This window comes from Eurypyga helias, unplaced genomic scaffold (genome assembly GCF_000690775.1).
Source record: "Eurypyga helias isolate BGI_N326 unplaced genomic scaffold, ASM69077v1 scaffold21293, whole genome shotgun sequence".
Lineage (NCBI taxonomy): Eukaryota > Metazoa > Chordata > Aves > Eurypygiformes > Eurypygidae > Eurypyga > Eurypyga helias.
Window position 1 is genome coordinate 1 of NW_010240835.1, and position 19,400 is coordinate 19,400.

General features: G+C 45.6%; 1 protein-coding gene across 1 annotated transcript; it reads left to right on the forward strand.

Moving 5' to 3' along the window:
* Positions 1 to 11,067: 11,067 nt before the first annotated feature.
* Positions 11,068 to 19,092, forward strand: BMP3 (bone morphogenetic protein 3; the record flags this gene model as incomplete). Its single annotated transcript, XM_010148579.1, has 2 exons — positions 11,068 to 11,978; positions 18,792 to 19,092. Coding segments are annotated over 2 exons (1,103 nt in total), but the record flags the coding sequence as incomplete, so codon positions are not given.
* Positions 19,093 to 19,400: the final 308 nt, after the last annotated feature.

Genomic DNA, 19,400 nt, shown 5'->3' on the forward strand with positions numbered 1-19,400 from the left:
GGGGATAGTGCTGGGGACGGCGCTGGGGACGGTGCTGGGGATAGTGCTGGGGACGGTGCTGGGGACGGCGCTGGGGATAGTGCTGGGGACAGTGCTGCGGATAGTGCTGGGGACAGTGCTGGCGGTTAGGGGCAGTGGCAGGTGCTTTTAGTTGAAGCACAGTTTGGGCATCGCAGCATCCTTAGCGGTGACACTTCAGTCTCTGCGTGATGACAGACCAGCACGCACAGGCAGATTTGGGAAAATGTAAAGTCGTTTTTCGTCAAGGGGCGGGGGGTTGGCGTGTATTTAACGTGGCAGAATCCCCAAAGTCCTAGCGGAAAGGGAAGATGGCACTGTCTTGATGCTGCATCCCCCAACTCCGCTGTTCTGCTTTTGTGCATCTGATCTCTGTAAGGGCTAAAGGGAAACGCCAGAACCCAAACATGACCCTCTCTGTGATATGCTTCCCAAATCCACTCTTGCATCCCAAAAACTTGCTGCTTGTTTCGATGACAGCTGTCGTGACAGGCACAGCAGCCCGATTTGCCAGTCTGTTTATTTTTCATTGCACTAGTGGATTGAGCCAGCAGGTTTTTCATGGACAAGCATCTGTCCGTAGAACTGAGTGTTGTCTAGGAGTTTGGGACCTGCGTTATTCCTTCCCTTCCCAGAAAACGGAGAGCTAGGTGCCGGACTTTGCTAGGTTTCTTTGCGAGTCGTTGCTGCCTCTGAAGGATCAGAAACGACGTCTGTCACAGGATAGCTCTGCACGTAGGTCAAGCACCGTGAATCATTGAATGTCTGTGGTGTCTCAGGGTTCAGCCCTACAAATGCTCTCCATCGTTTGTTACAGCAAGTATTTCTGTCTGCAAGAGAGGCTTCAGAGCCTGGAGGTGTAAATACCCTGGGCTTGGAGGATGGAGAGCTTAGAATCCCCAGTTGCTGCTCCTACAGAGGAACTCTCTTGTCTTTCGAAGGTGACCGTTCTTTGCAGTATAAAGCCCAATGTACGCTGCTTTGTTCTGAAATCAGCAGTTCCCTCGCTGAAAGAGGGGAAGGCATAATCCTAAAAGAAAAAAGGGGAGGAGGGGGTGTATAATCCAGGCAGAGTGATATTTGCTCCTTTAAGCATATCTGATTAAAGATATTTATTGTTCTAACCCTCGAAGGCCTTTGGTTGAAATCCCATCTCTGTGGTCTTTCTGATTATATTTATACTCTCACTTGACATTGGGTGGCAGCAGTCCTATAAACACACTTTTCACTAATCCCTTTCCTCCTTCTCCAATACTTTCACAGTTCAAGTGCCAAAGCAATAAATTGGAAGTGGTTGTAAGTTTTTTGACACTTTTATAAGTATTTATGCAAAATCTTTAACCAGTTAGCTGTTGTCTTTCTCTCGCCAGAGGCAGCAGCAGCTCGTTTTGTATGGTTACTGATGGTGGAAAAGTGCGTTTCCAGAAAACCCTTGGATCAAATGTTCCTTGGGATGGTGGGGGGAGTGAAAAGGTTTTTTTTCTGGGTTCTGACTTCTTCCTTGCGCCCGTCCGCCCGGCCAGCCCTTTGATGGAAACGGCACATCCACGGCGTTTCCCTTTCAAGGTAGTTTTTTCCAGATCCTCTGCTCGGACTGTTGTGCTCCTTGGCTGCAAAGTTTAGTCTCCCACAGGCTTCCCCTTGTCCTTGACGTGGCTGCATCAGTTAAATTAATAAGTGATGTTGCCATTACTCCTTCAGCTCGTTTTACCATCCCTGCTGCCAGCCCCTTTGGGAGACAGCTTTTTGTCTGCCATGAGCAGAACTTCCCTAAAAATCTGCTGGTTTCTCCTGCATCTACAGCAAGAGGCCTTGAGGAAAATCTTTAGTGATTTCATTTGTGCTTTAACCATACATTTTGCAATTTAACCGTGTATTTTTGGGAGAGATACTGTTTGTTTTCTGAAACGCAACTTTCGGACGTGGCTGTGAAACCTTTGTGTTCTCGCTTTCCCTTGGAGGGCTTCTGGCTCTTCTGCAGCACAGGGGAATGGCCTTTTCCAGATCTCCCAGGTAACCCATCAGACAGATTTCTGAGACCCTGTCAGTTAGTGTTGTGTGATGAGACCCAGAACTGGTAGGATTTGTGGAAACTCATCCCTGTTTCTGAGGGATGTGGTCTTGCAGTGGACCAACAAGAAAGAACTAAGACATAGTTAATCCACAGAAGCATCCTAACAACTGTGAAATGAAAGTTTCTCTTTCCACGAGTCAGTTCTCTGGGGGGATAGGATGAGAGCTTCAGCCCTGCGTGGGCACCTCTGAAGTTTCCGTCCTGCGCTGCCCTGAAGTCTCTTGTGTGACAGATTTCACGAGTAAGCGGGATTAGTGGTTTGTTGTTTGGACTGGGGGTTTTCGCCTTTGATTTTGATGAATGTTCACGTGATCTGCTATTCAGGCAAATTTGTTTTCCATTAATCTTGCTAAATTATCTCATAATGTAATTGTTCTGGTTTGAGTCACTCAAAAAAGGAACCTTTAATGCCTGTGACAAAGCATAAAGAAACCCGAGGCCCCAAATCTATTGCAAGTGATGTAAGGATGTACATCATGCACAGTGTATCTAGCTGCATTGCAACACTGTTCTCTCTCATTGATTTAACTGCTCTAATTTATTTTGTGTATTTGAGTCAAAGGATGGTAAGCCCATGATTTTTGTGACAGCTGTGTCATTGCTGTGGGACGTTTTTGGGATGACACTAGCTAGCAGCCCTTGTCTTGCTTAGGCCAGGCCTCACCATCAGCTCTGCTTCCATAAAAATCCCAAGACAGAGCCTTTTCTGGTTCTTTACCTGCGGGTACCACAACAGTGAGTGGTTTTCCATCCCTTGTGACTCTAAAAAGACAGCTAGGAAGAAGGTCAGATGATACGTGAGTTAGAGCTGAGCACTTTGACAATTCTGGCAAGCGTGCTACGCTTAAAAAACCACGGTCGAGTCTGTGCATCAGTTTGTGCACATGGCTCTTCTTTTCTCCTGCCAGTGCGCGAAACCGCTGAATGACCAGACCTCCAGCTGATATAAATCTGCTTACCTTCAGTGCTTCCTGTAGAGGTGTGTGATCTGCAACTTCTGAAGCTCAGGATCTGGAGGAAAGATACAGCGTGGAATGAATAAAAGAGAGCGGAAAGATAAAAGCCTCAAACGCAAGACTTTTAGTTTGCTTTTGAAAGCACTTTTAATCATAGCATCGCCAAAGGAACATGTCTTGCAAATGAATCATTTAAAAAACTTGTCTTTAATTGGAGGGTCCCTCTAATGGTGTTATAGTAAAGCTATACAGTCAGAAATTACTTTAAACTCTTTTTTATTGACTGAATTTCAAGTAATTTTAGGTATTACACCTGCCCCTAGGCCAATTCTTGTGGTTTAAGAACTATGTTCTCCTCCTTTTCAAAATGCCTTTCTTTCCTTTGTTGTGGTGTGAAATGCCCACGCAAACAGAGGAAACCAAGTACTGCATGGGGAAACCAGCTAGTCACCGGCTGCTGTCAGCCTGCAAAACCCAGTACGGCCCAAATTCTAGCCTCTTTGAGCTTTAGTGACATTAAGGGTCTTGTGGAACAAGAGCTTTAAAAACATTCAGGCAGGAGGTGGTGAGAGTGTAGGGTTTTTTGGTTTGTTGGGTGTTTTTTGTGGTTTTGGGTTGTTTGTTTGTTTGTTTTTTCCTGTACCTCTATAAATAAAATGCAAGTAGCAGCATCCCAGTAGTTTTTAGGCAGAGGGAACCATTAAGGTCTGATTTGCTCAGGCCGGGCTCGAGTCTGCAACCCTTCTGTAAGGCAAATGGGTGTGAACTGTAGGTTGGGCCTCTCAGGACCAGACCCCAGATTTGAATTTTCTGGCTTCTGTCGTCACCTGTCTCGCTGTGCTGTCATGCACATGGATGAGCTGTGCTCGCGGACCCCAGTCGGCCGCAGTTTCTAGAGCACGTTACTTCACACGTGAAGAGTTCTGGCCTGAAGGGAACAGACTGCACAATTTGGTTTTCGTACAGCTGACCTCCTGCCACCAGCTGAAGTGGAACTAATCGTGACTGTGAGGAGCAGAGCGGGCTTTTCGTGTTCCCTTTCACAGATTTGTGTACCTTATTGATGCAACCTCCTTACTTGCGTAGCGTAGCTTCAGGTTCGATGCTGTCTTTAGTTTTCAGACCTGCTGTGGTCTTTCTGCTTAAAACATAAAGAAGAGGGATCATTTGCCCACTGTGCAGCACATTTATGATGCGCAGTGTGCATATTTGTGGTTTTGATATCATAAAATCCACATGTAAGTTAGATCCTGAGCGTGCACCATCGCTGCTTCTTGAAGGTCTTTATTTAAGCAGCTGATAGCTCTGATGCGAGTGGTGGACTTTTTAATACCAAGTTACTAACTGCTGCGACCTTACCTTATTTGCTAAAAGAATTAGTAAAGCCAGTTTGGCGAAAGTCCTATTCTCTTAAAAAGAGAGAGCTGGATCCTGTATTTTTCTTTTGCAAAATACTCAAATTGGTAAGGGGGAAGCAGCAATCAAGTACAAGCAAAGGTGGGAGAAAAGAAGAAATCTGGCTTCCAAGTTTGTGTTCCTATTCTGGAGCTTGTGCCCTTTTCCAGCTTTGAGTGAACTTTTGTAGCTGGGCTATGAACCCGTGAAAACAAGTTTTACAACGGAAACACTGATAGATTCTTAACTCTGCACTGGCACAAGGGCACCACTTCAATATCTCATTTAAATGATGGCTAATGATGACTATATAACTAAATAGTCCTTGTTATTGCATCCTTTTTCACCCATGGGATAGATTTGGCAGTCCATAAAAATGTCAGTGCATCCTCTATAAAGGTAAACACACCACATGTTAGTGGACTCGTTCCAGCTTATTGATGCCTGGAAATGCCCCTTGTAACAGGAATATGTTCAGGCCGGTGATGTCAGTCTCCACAGACCTACTGCTTTTTCTTAAAATACCTTTTTAATGCGGTAACAGGCAATCCATACAGCTGTGGGTTATTGCAGGAAGGCGAGGAAGCACGGGCCATGCCTCTGAAGGTTCAGTGGGTGCAAGAGCTTCAGCTGTAATGCTGTGAGCTGGGTTGCTTTCCCGGTCTGAGCTATGGGTAAGTAAGCTGGCATCACTGATATCCCAAACAGTGAGTGACGGCACACCTTGACTTGGCGTCTGGGTGTCAGCCACCTGTGAGCTAGAGCAAGGCTTTTCTGCTTTAGGCTGGGGGAGACTGCACCTCCCCTCTCCACCCACCCCGCAGAGCTCTGCTGTTGCTTGGTGCAGGGGACTGGGGGAGCGATGCTGTTCCAGTACAAGCTTTGCCGTGGTACTGCTGGGCTCTGAGTATCATTCGAGCAAGGGGAGAGCGTGTAAGTGAGTAACGTCTTGCGTACGGGCTGGGGAGGCCGATAAATCTGTAGCCTGTCCACTTACCTGAACATACTTTCCAAATTCTGTTCTACGTGAATACAAACCTGTCTCTTTCTGCCCAGCTCGCGGCTGCTGTTGCAAAGCTCTGCACCGTAGAAGCGAGCAACGCTAACAGCGCTGCTGTGTCTTACCTGTCGCATTTCAGAAGAGCTCTGTCCTGCAGAGCTTGGTCTTGAAAATTCTTCACTGAGCTGGCAGGAACGTGCAGTGAGCCCTTGAAGGGGAGCAGATTGCCATTAAAATCTGGCCTCAGAGCATCTGGAAGTTAGCAATGTACTCCTTGCATATAGCTCTGTTGCACAGAATTTTCATTTGCTTGTTTCCTCTTAAATCTTCTCCTCCTTACATGCTTGGTTGGTGAGAAGCACTTCCTATTTTGTACTGCAGAGGAAGAGCAGAACTCCCTTCAAGTAAGAAAGAACTGGAAGACTTAGCTCAAGTAGTGGTGCTCGGATGGAAACTTGGTCGCAGAGTTCAGTAATGATTCAGTAGTTCAGTCCCTCAAGTGAGACAGGGAAGTTACTGCTGCTCAAATAATACTGGTTTTGCCACCAAATTGCATTGTATGCTGCTGCAAATGAGCATGAGGTTTACTCAGTACCTCTGCTCAGACAGAATCTTGCCAGGGAGTGAGGTGGTGGACCTGGCAGCACGTTTGCTTCAGCAGCTGCCTGCAGTGCGGGGACACCCCAGATTTTTAAGATCTTCCCACCGCTGCTGTATCCTAACCCAGCCCAGGCAGAGGAGGACCTGCATCCCTCTGAAGGGTCATATTTCAGTATCAGATCCTTGTCTGTGTCTGCAGCGGGCCATTTCTTGTCTGGGCAACCAGCACAGAGAAAGTTGCTGTTTTCACCAGGTTTTTCTTTATACTAAAAACATAAGAAAAAAGATATTGTGATGCCATCATCTTCTAAGGCATAGGTTTCTGGGCCCATGTTCTCCTTTCACCTGCAAAGCTGACTTTATCCTTGTAGGGCAATAGAGGGCTTCGTGGCAAGGAGATCTTGTTGCCTTTGAGGCCTTAAAGGTCTTGTTACAGAGGGCAGACTGGCCAGAGGCCTGAGCTGGGCTTAGTCTGCCTCTTGCCACTGGCTGCTGAGCTGTCGCTGATGGGCTTCACCCTGCAGTTTGGCCCCCTCTCCATTTAACAGGAAGCTACTGACAGCAGCATCCTGGGAAGTACCATTTACTGATCACTGGCAAAGTATTACAATTAAAGCCCAACTTAGATTTAGCTTGGGTTTTGTTTGGGATTAGCCAGGGGTGAAATCCGCCAATCAGACTGTTTATATGACAGGAGTTACCAGCGTCAGTCATTGTAAAAACTAAAGCCTCAGCTCACACAGCAGTCAGTAAAGCTTCACTGGTGTCAGTAGGGCGAGGTAGATGAGGGTCATGGAAAGCTTCCCGTGTCACCGCAAAATTTGCTTAGATACTACTCACTACCTCCTGACATTGGTGAAAAGTTTAAACTACACACCTGACCTTGGCTAAGAGTTTATGTTGTTTTGGTGGCAGATTTTCAGCAGTTTCTGTCCTCTAGGTTTAAGGACAAAGTTTAATTTAACTGAAACGAAATTTTCTGAGGAGAAGGTACGTTTATTGGTATTTTAAAGCTGAATCTTCCTTGGTGTCCTAGAATCACAGAATGGTTTGGGTTGGAAGGGACCTTAAAGATCATCTAGTTCCAACCCCCTGCCATGGGCAGGGCCACCTTCCACTAGACCAGGTTGCTCCAAGCCTCATCCAGCCTGGCCTTGGACACTTCCAGGGATGGGACATCCACAGCTTCTCTGGGCAACCTGTCCCAGTGCCTCCCCACCCTCTCTGGGAAGAACTTCTTCCTGATATCCAATCTAACCCTCCCCACTTTCAATTTAACCCCGTTAGCCCTTGTCCTGTCACTACAGGCTCTTGTAAAAAGTCCCCCCCAGCTTCCTTGTAGCCCCTTCAGGTACTGGAAGGTGCAATAAGGTCTCCCCGGAGCCTTCTCTTCTCCAGGCTGAACAAGCCCAACTCTCTCAGCCTTTAATCACAGGAGAGGTGCTCCAGCCCTCGGAGCATCTTTGTGAATGATGATCCACGTATTCTGTCATTTTAAGGGTGATGACTAGCCTGGGGAATGCTTAGTTCTGTGCTTGGCTCACACCTGAGAGCCAGGGATCGCTGTCACACGACAGATGTATCTGGGGCAGTGTTCCTAAGTTGTGACAGAAACCCAGGTCACACAGTTGGGTTTTTCTGAGCCGGAAGCCAGCAAATCTGTAAACATCTCTGCTGGCCAGCAGTAACTGGTGTCAAGATGATTTTGCAAACGGAATGATCCGAAAACTCTCCAGAGCAGTTTGAGCTTGGTCAGTTCAGTGAGAAAACAGCACCACCTACTGTAAGTCCTTGTTCTTGGGCGTAGAGGAGTGGCTGCTTGAGCTTTGCTTTTAATCAAAACTATATATTCCTCCTGTGTCTGTTTCACGCCATCTAGGGTTGCTTTATAAACAAAAGCAGCTTGTTTTGTGTTCCACTACGATATGCCAATTTAGAACAGGCAGTATTTGTTAAGTGGAATTCTTATTAAAAATTAAAATCAAAACTTGTCATTCAACATACAACAGCGATTCGAATAATAACTTCTTTAACAGGCGCTCATGAGACATCATAAATTCTGGTTCCTGAGACTGATGTGCTTAGTGCTCTGCCAAACTACATATTAACCTTATGGTATTAGTGATTACAAACCAAGCAGAGGTCAGCTCCTCGTGTGTGCTTAGTACAAATGTAAAATAAACCGCCGGTTTTGGCACAAGGAATGAAAAGTAGGACCAAATGCAAAGAAAATCTAGTTCCCCAGGCATAAGCGATAGCTAGAAATTGGATGGGTTGGCAATGTTAGTCTTCAGCTGTTGGGAAATTACCTATGTGATCCGCCTTCAGGCTGGGCTGAATGTGTGAACAAAGGTGATTTCTATAAATGATTTGGCCTTTGTTTGCCCTGTCTCACTGAGAAATGTTGTTTTTTTCCTGAATTTCTTGAAGCAATGCATGTGATATACTGTGGAGAAGGGTTCTGTCTTTCTAGTGAGGCTGATTCCTGCTTTTTTAATGTATCGGTTAGAGAATTGATGAGAAAAAAAAACATTTACAAGAAAATGCCACTTAAATTCTTGGGGCGGGGGTGGGGAGGCAGAGGTAACATACAATATTTTGTGGGACTTAACCTGAATGGCATTAGCAGTTGAGGTACTGCAGGCTGGAAGCACAGAATGTCAGGCAGGAGGACATAAAGCTGTCAAAATCTTTGAAAGATCAGTACTGGAAACGATGTTTTCACTTTCTTGGGCAGGGGACTTCCTACAGCATTTTGAGGTGGAAGAAGGGAGGCTGTTCTTCCCTATTCCACACGCATCTCTATGCTTGTTGTTGCTTGGAATTAAAAATAATAATCTTAAAAAAAAAAACCCCAAACCAACAACAAACAAAACAACACCCCAAACAAACAAAACTCTTTCAAAACTCTGTAAAGTGTAACTTCAGCCTCCGAAGAGGGTTTTGACGGGCTGTGATGTCAAAGAAGCATTCAAGTCTGTGTTCCCTTTTTTTCCTGAGGTGTTGGGTTGTTTCCAGCCCTTTGGGGGGCTGCAGACCATACCTTTGCTTTACTACATTTGACTTTTCCATACAGCCTGGTTTTATAGCTCTCCATAGCACCTTAACATTTGGATCTATATTTCTCTCACTCTGAAGGAGAGACAGAACTGCAGTCCAAGCAGGAAATTTTAAAACAAAAATTTAAACCTTACCCCCAAGCCTTTCTGTTGCGCCCTACAGGGGATTAAAGTAGTCGGCCATCTGTTTTCACAGGTCAGCCTGCATTGGGAGTGCATCTTTGGGTTCGCGCAAGATACCCGCGCTTAGGTCGACTTCTCTAATTTCACATCTGCGGAAACCCCACTGTCCCCCGCATCCCTCCTTATTGATAGAGTGACATCCTGACCGAGAAGGATTGTCCCTGGCTTGTTTCCCTCTGCACAGAGGCAAGCGGGTGTGTTTTGCCAACAACACATCCCCCCTCCAAACCAAGACATTTTGGGTTGGCTTTCTTTTCATTGGGATTGCTCTAGTACTGTCCACCCACTTTCAGTTACACTAGTAAATACTTTCTAACTGACTGGCAGAAAATTGATTGCAGGTCTAAGGTGGAATGACTAAATTTACCCAGTGTAATTGAAGCAGTCCTGATCCTGATTATTCTAGAGGGAAAGTTTGGTTGTGATTAGTGTCTGACTTAGCCAAAAGGCCGTCAGACCAGCTTGTGTGTCTTTAATGCATTATAAATGGCGAATCGTCTCTTTCTCCAAAAGTGACATCCAAGCCTTAAAAACGATTAAACAGAAATTCTGTCCTGGTGTTTCTTCACCCCGTGTCTTTAGAGGCGAGCCACGTTCCTTCTTTGTGTGCACGGCTGTTGTCCATAACTTTATACTTCCTTCTGTGCCCAACTCTAACCTTGCCGTTGTGAAGGGCTCTGGGTCACGCCCCAGTTGCACAGCAGAAGTCAGCAGCCACTTGGGGGGCCAATAAATTGTTCTTATTATAATGGAGGAATAGTTAATACTGAGAGGAAACAGGCTTTGTAACACAGGATTTCAATGTGTCTTTTAGTTTAGCTTCTGAAATACATAGTACCTTCAATGTTTGGTTACCTTTTTGCATCCTGATACACATAAGTAGCTGTACCAAATGTTACATGGCTTTGGGTCCCTCTTTAATAGTCTCTTTGACATCTTCAGAAGCTAAGAGTAAATGCCACGCAGGCCCCAAAGTCCCTGTCCTAGTAGGTGTGGCCTGGAACCAGCCGGGCTATTTTCGCGTTGAATGACTTGGCCGTCAGAGCTTAAGTGACTTACCCAGCAGTACGCTCGCACAGCCTGTGGCATCACTGGGAAACATGCCCTGTTAGAGTCCAGGCTTTTCCTTGCTGCCACATTGAGCCTCTACTCGTAGGGAAGCAAATCTTTTCTTCTACTGAGGCTGTGGCTCAGCAGGGTAATGGAAGTTTACAGATGATCCGTTGCCTAATGAAGCCAGCCAGAGCCTTTCTCCAGCTTCAGCTAGGTCTGGCCTACGGTGTGGTTCAGTGCCATTCATGTTGCACTGATGTCCTCATTGTTTTGGGCAAAGAAAGACAAGTCTTTAGTTAGGACAGGGCAGTGACAGTCCCCTAAGTGTATTTTGAAAGGGAGGGGGTTGGAAATGGTACAGAAAGAGGAAAACAAAAGAGGAAAGACCTTATATGGCATTGCTTAGATTTCTGGATGAGGAAGTCTTTAGAGCATCTGTTATCGAGTTGTGTTTCTGTGACCTAGTTTGTTTCCTGAAGTCAGGAGAGCAGTAGGAAATGTGTATTTCTGGATGGAGATGGGTATTACAAGGAAACTAGATTGAATGGTTTACAGTCACCAGTTTACCAGCTCAATTATTTTTCTGAATAATGGCCTAAACCTATTCCCACAGCAGTGCGTGAAAATTTCATGTGAACTTAATGTACAACCTGGAAAGCAACACGCTTCGTCCTCTCTTTGTAACATTTTGAAATGCCCATATTCTTATCTGAGTATTTCTTCTTCTAGGGGGCCCTGACAGCCAGGAGGCGTACGTTTTTAACTTGACGTCACTCACCAAGTCTGAAAACGTCTTGTCCGCGTCGGTGTATTATTATATTGGTGACCTGCTGCATGCGAAGTGGAACTGTTCCCAGTCCAGAGGCTGTTCTCGTCATGGCCATAGGAAACCTGAAATGCAGATACAACTTTCAGTTTGGACCTTTCCTTCTGTTGGGAACCAGACTCGGAGCCTGGGACATTTCTTAATAAATGTCTCTGCTGCTTACAGGGATGCCCTTTCCTGGCAGTGGAAGGATATCACTCAGCTCCTGCATGAAGCAAAACGAAACAATGAACTCCTGATCCGTGTCAAAATGGATCTGGCCAGCCATCACCCCTGGAAAAGGGCACCTTCCCCCTATGAACCCTACATTCTGATCTATGCCAATGATTCTGCTATTTCAGAGCCAGAGAGCGTTGTCTCTAGTTTGCAAGGGCACCGTCATTCTCTGGCAAGGGTCTTTCCCAGGCCAGAAAACCATGTGAGGAGCAGCCTCGGGAAGCGGCGGCGAAAACGCTCTGCAAACGTCCTGTTGCCGTTGCAGAATAACGAGCTTCCAGGAGCCGAGTACCAGTACAATGAGGATGAGAGATGGGAAGACAGAAAACCTTACAAAACCTTCCAGCCACGGTTAGTGGAGAGGGCAAAGAGTAAGAAAAAGCAGAGGAAGAATCATCACCAGAAGAGCCAGACTCTCCAGTTCGATGAGCAAACGCTGAAGAAGGCGAGGAGGAAGCAGTGGAATGAGCCAAGGTATTGTGCCCGGCGCTATCTCAAGGTGGATTTTGCAGACATTGGCTGGAGCGAGTGGATTATTTCCCCTAAATCCTTTGACGCCTATTACTGTTCAGGGGAATGCCAATTCCCAATTCCAAAGGTACGGTCTTTATTGATTCTTTTGCGCTGTCTGTTGATGTAAACTATGCATTTTCTTCCTGCATCAGTAAAAGGCAGCTGGTCACCTGTTACGTGGTTGGTTCTAGTAAATAATTGGTATCTTTGTCTCGTGCTGCAAGGAGCGGTGGTTGGAACAGCTAGTAAAAAGACAGGCTTGTAAAGGTAATTAAAAAAATACTACGTGGTATTAGTTTTTTGTCCAGAACCCAAGTTGCCATAAAACATTTCCTGAATAGTGCTTATGATGTGTGAACTTGTTATTAACCTGTTTAATAAACATAATACAAGCCAGATCCAGAAAATTGCTTATGAAACAGTAGTCGTTACGCCTCGGAGGGGTCTTTTGCTGCCAGACCCACACTGAGGTCAGTCAGCTTTGCACGTTCTAGGAAAAATGTGTTCCTCACGAGGCATGACTGTCACAAGGACAGGCTCAGCAGAGCTATAGGAGTGGTTAGGATGCTCTAAGTCTAAGCAAGAGAGTCAAATTAATCGCTTATATGACAGATCAAGTGGATCGGGTCCTGGCCAACTGTCTTTTGAAATATCCCTGTTTTTTATGAGACTGTTGCATGTGAGCAGCAAGGAAGGGTGATGAACTCAGGCTCCCTAAAATGGAATGCCCAATGTCATTATTAGCAGCATCAACCCCCCTGGAGTCTACCAAAACCTGAAGGTAGAATGCGGTATTTGAGGCTGGCCTAAAATGAGGGGCACACACAAATAATGCCTACAGGAAATGTCAGTAAAGGTGGGGCTCTTGGTCTCACTGGAACCTCACATTCAAGAGCATTTTACTTCATCATTGATGGGAACTGTGCTCTCTCAAACCAGTAGCTCAGCATTACAGGATAGAAATTTTGAAAAGCGTGGACCTGGACGTCTTCCATTCTGACCTTAAGGACACATGGATTACAAAAATGGCCTGCTGTGTCCCTCTGCTTCACAGCCGGTTAGCGTTTCCAGTTGCAGGTTTAGTTATAAAAACTTCATCCCAACCATAAAAGAGCGTTACTCTGTTTTATGTTGAGGAGAAAATGGTACATGATACTTAAACCAGAAGAGCTGAAGTACTTCAGTTCATAGCAGTACAAAAAACCCAAGTGTCTCCAGCTCAGCTGATCGTGGCCCCTTAAATATTCTTCATTTAAAATGAAAAGCCTGCTTTGGGCTGCCATCAATATTACAAAAGAAACAAAGCCAAAGAATCAAGTACGTGTCAGACAGTTGGCGATTCTACTGGAGGACAATTTCAGTCAAGTATTTCTGATCGTAGGGGGAAAAAAATTTATGTATAGCAGCTTATTAGAAAGGCTTGAAGGTGTCTCATCATAAGTCCAAAAGCATTTAGGTTCCTTTCTCCTAAGGTTATGGGGTCTGGCTCCTTCAGCTCCCAAAGAAGTAGTGACAGTTGAGGTGCTGATGAACTCCCAGGATCTCACACTTGTTAGAGAATAACTGTTTCAACCCAGTCACTAGAAATAGATTTTTGGTTTTTTTCCTTTTTTCCCCTTCTCCATTGGGCAGACATGCAAAATAGGTTTCTGCCTTCTGGGGCAGAAAAGCTCTTTTTTAATAGTCAGTACACAGCCTATGTTTCAGGGTTAGCCAACGCCTGATGCAGGGACTGGAAAGAACCTCTCTTTGCCCATTAGGGGAGTCTGAATCAAACCTCAGGATGCTCAGTAATGTGCACGCTCAAGAGCAAACAAGGCTTTCTCATGAAACAGGTTTGGCATGTGTTACTGGTCTCTGCTTGCTGTGGCTGAAATCTAATCCTGCCGAGAGCTGATGGGAAATAACAGATTTACAATGGAAAGCAAGTCTGTCTTTAAGAGTCAAGGTGAGACTTTGAGAACACAGGTTCTCCAGCAGCAAAAAGTGTAATGTATCTTCATGAAGGTAAAGAAACTCTGAGAAACCAGAAGTAGAGTAACGATAAAGAAGTTATCCATAATAAAAAGCTTCCTATTCCTTACACAGAGCCTTGGTTAGCACCTGTAACTGAAAAATCCCTAACGTGCTCCATAACCTCAGACTAACTTCCCAGAATAAATTCAGACCTCTGGAAAGGAACACAGTGAGCCATACAAATGCTCCTATGAGTAAAACATGCCAAGGTGAGTTTAGTACCAGTGGTTCTGAAGAGGTAAAATGAAGTTTAATTGAGGTTTAAACTGACATTTGACACTGGGGTATGAGAGGGAGGTGCGAACAGTGCACACAGCTGAAGGGTAGTTAACAGATATTGCTTGGGTGGAAGAGGAGTTCCAGCTTTGTCTGCGAGTTGTCTTTGCGTAATTCCCCTGAGGTATTGCACTGCATCAAAAGATTTTCTAACATACAGAGCCAATTTTTTTTTCTGCCAAATTCAGGTTCTACTTTCCCACAGACAGTAGTATTGGCCTCTGAGATGTCACAGCTCAGCTCCATCTTCTCAAATAAGCAGACTTGCAGTATTGGCTGCTGTTATCACAGTAACCAAGTTCAGCAGTCCCAAGGGAGTGTTCTTCCTCCGTCTCTTCACCCCTCTGCTCTGCCTGGGATAGGCACATACACACTGTCAGAAGTGGTCTCTGCCCTGGAAAAAACTTACAGCAGAAAAACGGTGAGAAATAAACAGGAGAAATGGGTAGGCAAATGAAGCACAGAGTTTAAGTGATTTTGCTGACATGAAGCAGAAGGTCTGATTGCCATGAACTGAGCCTGTAGCTCAGGCCTGCAAGGCCATAACCAGGACACCAGTTTTCTTCTACAAATTCCTACTGAAAGGCCTAATCCAGCCTTTCTGCGTGAAACTCTCTAGACTCGGTTGGGTGAAGAATTACAGCAGCAGAGCATTATAGTTATTTAGATGCTGTGGAGCTGAGTATTTGCTGCCATGTACTGCAGAAAGAGCTAGTTTGTTAAGAGAGCAGGCTACTGAAACCCATTGTGAGCCTGGTTCCCTGAAAACAATCGGTTATGTTTCTGTCCATGTTGGAATTCAAGTTGTTCCTTTTGTGCTCTTTTTCAATTGCAGAAACCAAAATGACCTTGTTTTCCAAAGAGAATGAAAAGCTAAATGACATAAAAAGGTGCAGCGAGTGTCTCCTAGAGCCACTGTTACTGTGTTACTGTTGAGCCATGCATAGTATCTGGTGCTACTAATAAGACTGTGTTTGCAAAGTGATACTGTAACCATCAGGCAATAACAAACTAATCTGTGCCTATGGGTATATAATGTTCCCTTGCTGAGGGTGAGGTCTAAAGTTGACAACCTGTTGGGTAATTAAGAACAGATGTGCCTCTCCCCCTGTCCCCCCCCGCCTCCCTGTTTTCCACCTCCAAATTTTCTGGCCTTACCCTTTCCCTGATTTCAATTAGCTGGTTTGACTGCTGTCAAACCCACATGTGTTGGGCTTGTGTAATGCCGCAGAGCGTAGGGGCTGGGCAGACCCTCTCCCAGGTCAGGAATGAAAGCTCATAACTGACATCATTTGCCCTGCTCTTAATACATCTCTAATGAAAATCAACAGGGCAGCAAGTCTCCCAGGGAGGCGTGCAGCTTAGCAGGTGCAGCCTGAGCCACAGCTGGACTCGTTCACAGATTTGGCAGTTTGGAGTGAGCTCGGCATTTTTTCCTCCCGCTGCACCTCTTGGCCTGCCCTGCTTCTCCCCTCCTAAAAGAAAATCTCTGCCTGCTTTCCATGACCATGTGCCGAACAGAGTGTAGGCGACCCGCAGGCAGTGGCCTAACTCGCTCCCCTTGTGCAGGGGATTACGCCAGCTGGGTACTCCAAGGGGGATGTCCATTTTCTGAGCAGCACATGCCTTTGGATTTTACACCGGCCACAGTTAAATTCCCACTGGCAGCAGGGTTATGCCAAAGGTGGTTATCCTCAGGAGCGCACCTTAAAGGCCAGGAGGAGTGTATTCCAGACAGACTTCAAGTTAGTACGGAGGATGTTGCGTGTGGTACGATACCCGTATCAAACAGAGATACTTCCTTTATCATACAACGAGAAAATGCATCCAGGCTATTCTCACGGGTAGCTGAGGCAATACTTGAGATCAGTTCTGTACAATTTAGCTTTTTAGTGGTACAGATTCCGTATCTGAAGGGAGGGGTTTCCCATGAGACCTTAACCCGGCATATTCGGAGACCTGTTTCTAATTGCAGTACCACTGGCGATGGCAATTAGGTTCTCAATAGATGCTTTACCTTTTGATATCTCATCAGCAGACTCAGGAGGTCTGTTCAGCTCCCCGCTATTTTTCTGGAGAGTGCTGCACTGCACCTGAGTAACGGAACAAGCCTGGATGCTGCCAGAGCTTTTCCCTTCCTTTCACAGGCAGAAATGATACAGAAATCTGAATTGTGTACTAATCCGAGACAGTTTTAAATCCCTATCAACTACTGCTGAGGAGTGTAGCTACTCTTGAATTCCAGACAAACAGTAATGTCTTTTTTGAGATCAGCTACGTAGATGGAGAGTAGTGTCTTTGTAACCATGCTGGGAAACCTACAGCCATTAAGAGGATGGTGCAACAAGCTTTGCATTTCTATTTTGAACAGAATATCATCATGCCCCTGAATCTCATTCATCTGATAAGCTCTGTTAGTAAACTTAAAAAAAGCAACAGGGAAGAAAAGATCAGGTTCTGTGTAAGGTCTGTGTTTAAAAGGGTTTTGGATCCTGAGTGTACTTGAGAAAATTCTGAGTCTTTGAGAGGATGACCAGAGCAAGGGATGTGCAGGATTGGCACGATAGGTTCCTCATGAAAAGAAGAAAAAACATTCACTCTAGGCTAGCGTATAGATAAAGAAGAGCTAAATGCTCCCGAGCGAAGCAATTCTGTGTCAGATAGTTCCAGTTCTCTCTTGAGACTAGTTTAAATGACAGAATACGGAAACATCCATTCTGATCCATTTCTGTTGGAATTCAAGGAACAGCTGTCTCCATGAATCACAGAATCACAGAATGGTTTGGGTTGGAAGGGACCTTAAAGACCATCCAGTTCCAACCCCCCTGCCATGGGCAGGGACGCCTTCCACTAGACCAGGTTGCTCCAAGCCTCATCCAGCCTGGCCTTGGACACTTCCAGGGATGGGGCATCCACAGCTTCTCTGGGCAACCTGTCCCAGTGCCTCACCCCCCACTCCGTGAAGAACTTCTTCCTGATATCTAATCTAACCCTCCCCACTTTCCATTTAACCCCATTACCCCTTGTCCTGTCACTACAGGCCCTGGGAAAAAGTCCCCCCCAGCTTCCTTGTAGCCCCATCAGGTACTGGAAGGTGCAATAAGGTCTCCCCGGAGCCTCCTCTTCTCCAGGCTGAACAAGCCCAACTCTCTCAGCCTGTCCCCATAGCAGAGGGGCTCCAGCCCTCTGAGCATCTTTATGGCCTCCTCTGGACTGGGAAAGAAGGAAAATACAGCTGGCATTGGTCGTGAACAGTGTTGTCGTTAAGTAGGGACAGGCTCGACGTGTGTGTACTGCCAGCAGAATTGGAAGTGCTGACTCCTGAATGTACTAAGATGCTACAACGAGCCAGAATCTCATGGTTGTTCCTGTGCTTTTTGCATGCAAGGTCGTTGAGACTTGCACCTCAGGTAGGTTGATCTCAGACCCTTAACGCCAATTTTTCCAAAAGCAAATCATCTCTCGTCACAGCAAAGCTGCTGATTGCACGTTTGGCCCAAATGATCTTGTTCCATGTGTTTCTCAGCGGCAACTGGCCGAGCACATTGAACTGTGTGATTCCCAGGTTCTTTAGGTAAGAAGAGCTCTAAAAAGCGTTGTAAAAGTTTCACTCCTACAAAGCCAAACGTCTTTGGCTAAAAACTATACCGTGTGCATTTTTCATGCTCGTCTATCTTTCGTACAGGTAGTTGGATTTGCAAGGCTTTGGGGGTTCAGAGGTAAAACTTAGTATTTTTCATTTCTGTGAGTTATGTTCATGTTTATGAGTGTATGAATGTATTCTGGTTTTGTGAAGAAATAGTTATCTGACTCGTCAGGCTCGCTTTTTGTTCATGTCAAACCAAAGTGTGTTCCTATTTACACAAGTATAAATGCAGGAAACTTTGCCCTTTGGAGAAAAATGTCACCTTAATATGAGGTACAACAGACGTGGGGTTTAGGGGCTTGGTTACTCAGCAGTGTTGTTGATGGTGTGTGCTGCAGATGAGAAGTGACTTGGTGTGGAGTAACGAGCAAAACAGCCTAACTGTGCAGAGCAAACTGGAGCAATTAGCATCATGGTGTAAAGTACTTCTGTTCTCATATCTGTACACATTTAATCTGCTTTAGTTTTTCTGGACATACTTGCGTTCCACCAGTCGAACTTCCCAACCCACAAGTTCTGTTTCTTTTGCTCTCCTAATGACTCAGCCTGCAAGCACGTTGGCTGCCTCCCTCCCAGCCAAACAAGTTTTATGACAGCCCATGTGTAACATAATTCACCCAGAAGAGACTACCTTGACCTATAGGTACACCTTGCTGCAAGGTCTGCTGCCTGGGCGTTTCTCTGGCAAGGCACGTCCCACAGAGAGCCTGTCCCCAGCAGGATGTTCAAGCTCGAAGCGGTGGAGCAGCTAAAAGAACCAGACCAGATTCACATTCCCTGTTGCTGACTCAGAGCAACTAAGGTGACAAGTGGAAGTGGTCGAGTAGAAGACAGATTTTACAGATAGTCAGTTGTGGGGTCTCCACAGGGCCCTTCTTCAAAAAACCAGTTTTGATCTGGTATGTGGGTCCATTCTAACCTGGGTGCAGTGACATTTTCTGCTGTATTATTCTCTTGCAGGCCTTGAAGCCATCCAACCATGCCACCATCCAGAGCATAGTGAGAGCCGTCGGCGTTGTCCCGGGTATTCCTGAACCTTGCTGCGTTCCTGACAAAATGTCTTCTCTTAGTATCTTATTCTTCGATGAAAATAAAAATGTGGTTCTTAAGGTGTACCCCAACATGACAGTGGAGTCCTGTGCGTGCAGATAACATCTCCGGAGACCCTTTTGAAATGCTGAGGTGATCACTTGCTATCTGGGGGGTGGGAGGTGTGTTTCATGATATCTACTTTTTGTTTGCACTGCCAATGCATTTCCTTTGGAGAAAAAAGAAAAATAATGTAAGCGAATCCAAACAAAGAGGATGGAAATGGAATGGATTCTGAATAGCATTTCCAGTGAAAGAGAATACGAACTTCATTCGTCTCTGAACTTGACCAAGACGTTAAGTCTTGGCAGTGGGTACTGACTGACTCTTGAATTCAAGAGATGAAAGAGGAGTTTGGAGGAGACTCTCAAGGTTTTTGAGACTGCCAGAAGGACATACCGATCTATTTTTGTACAAGATTTTGGAAGCAGCCGTTGCTGTTAATTTTTGTCTCTGTTCTTATGGTGACTAATGGAGAGG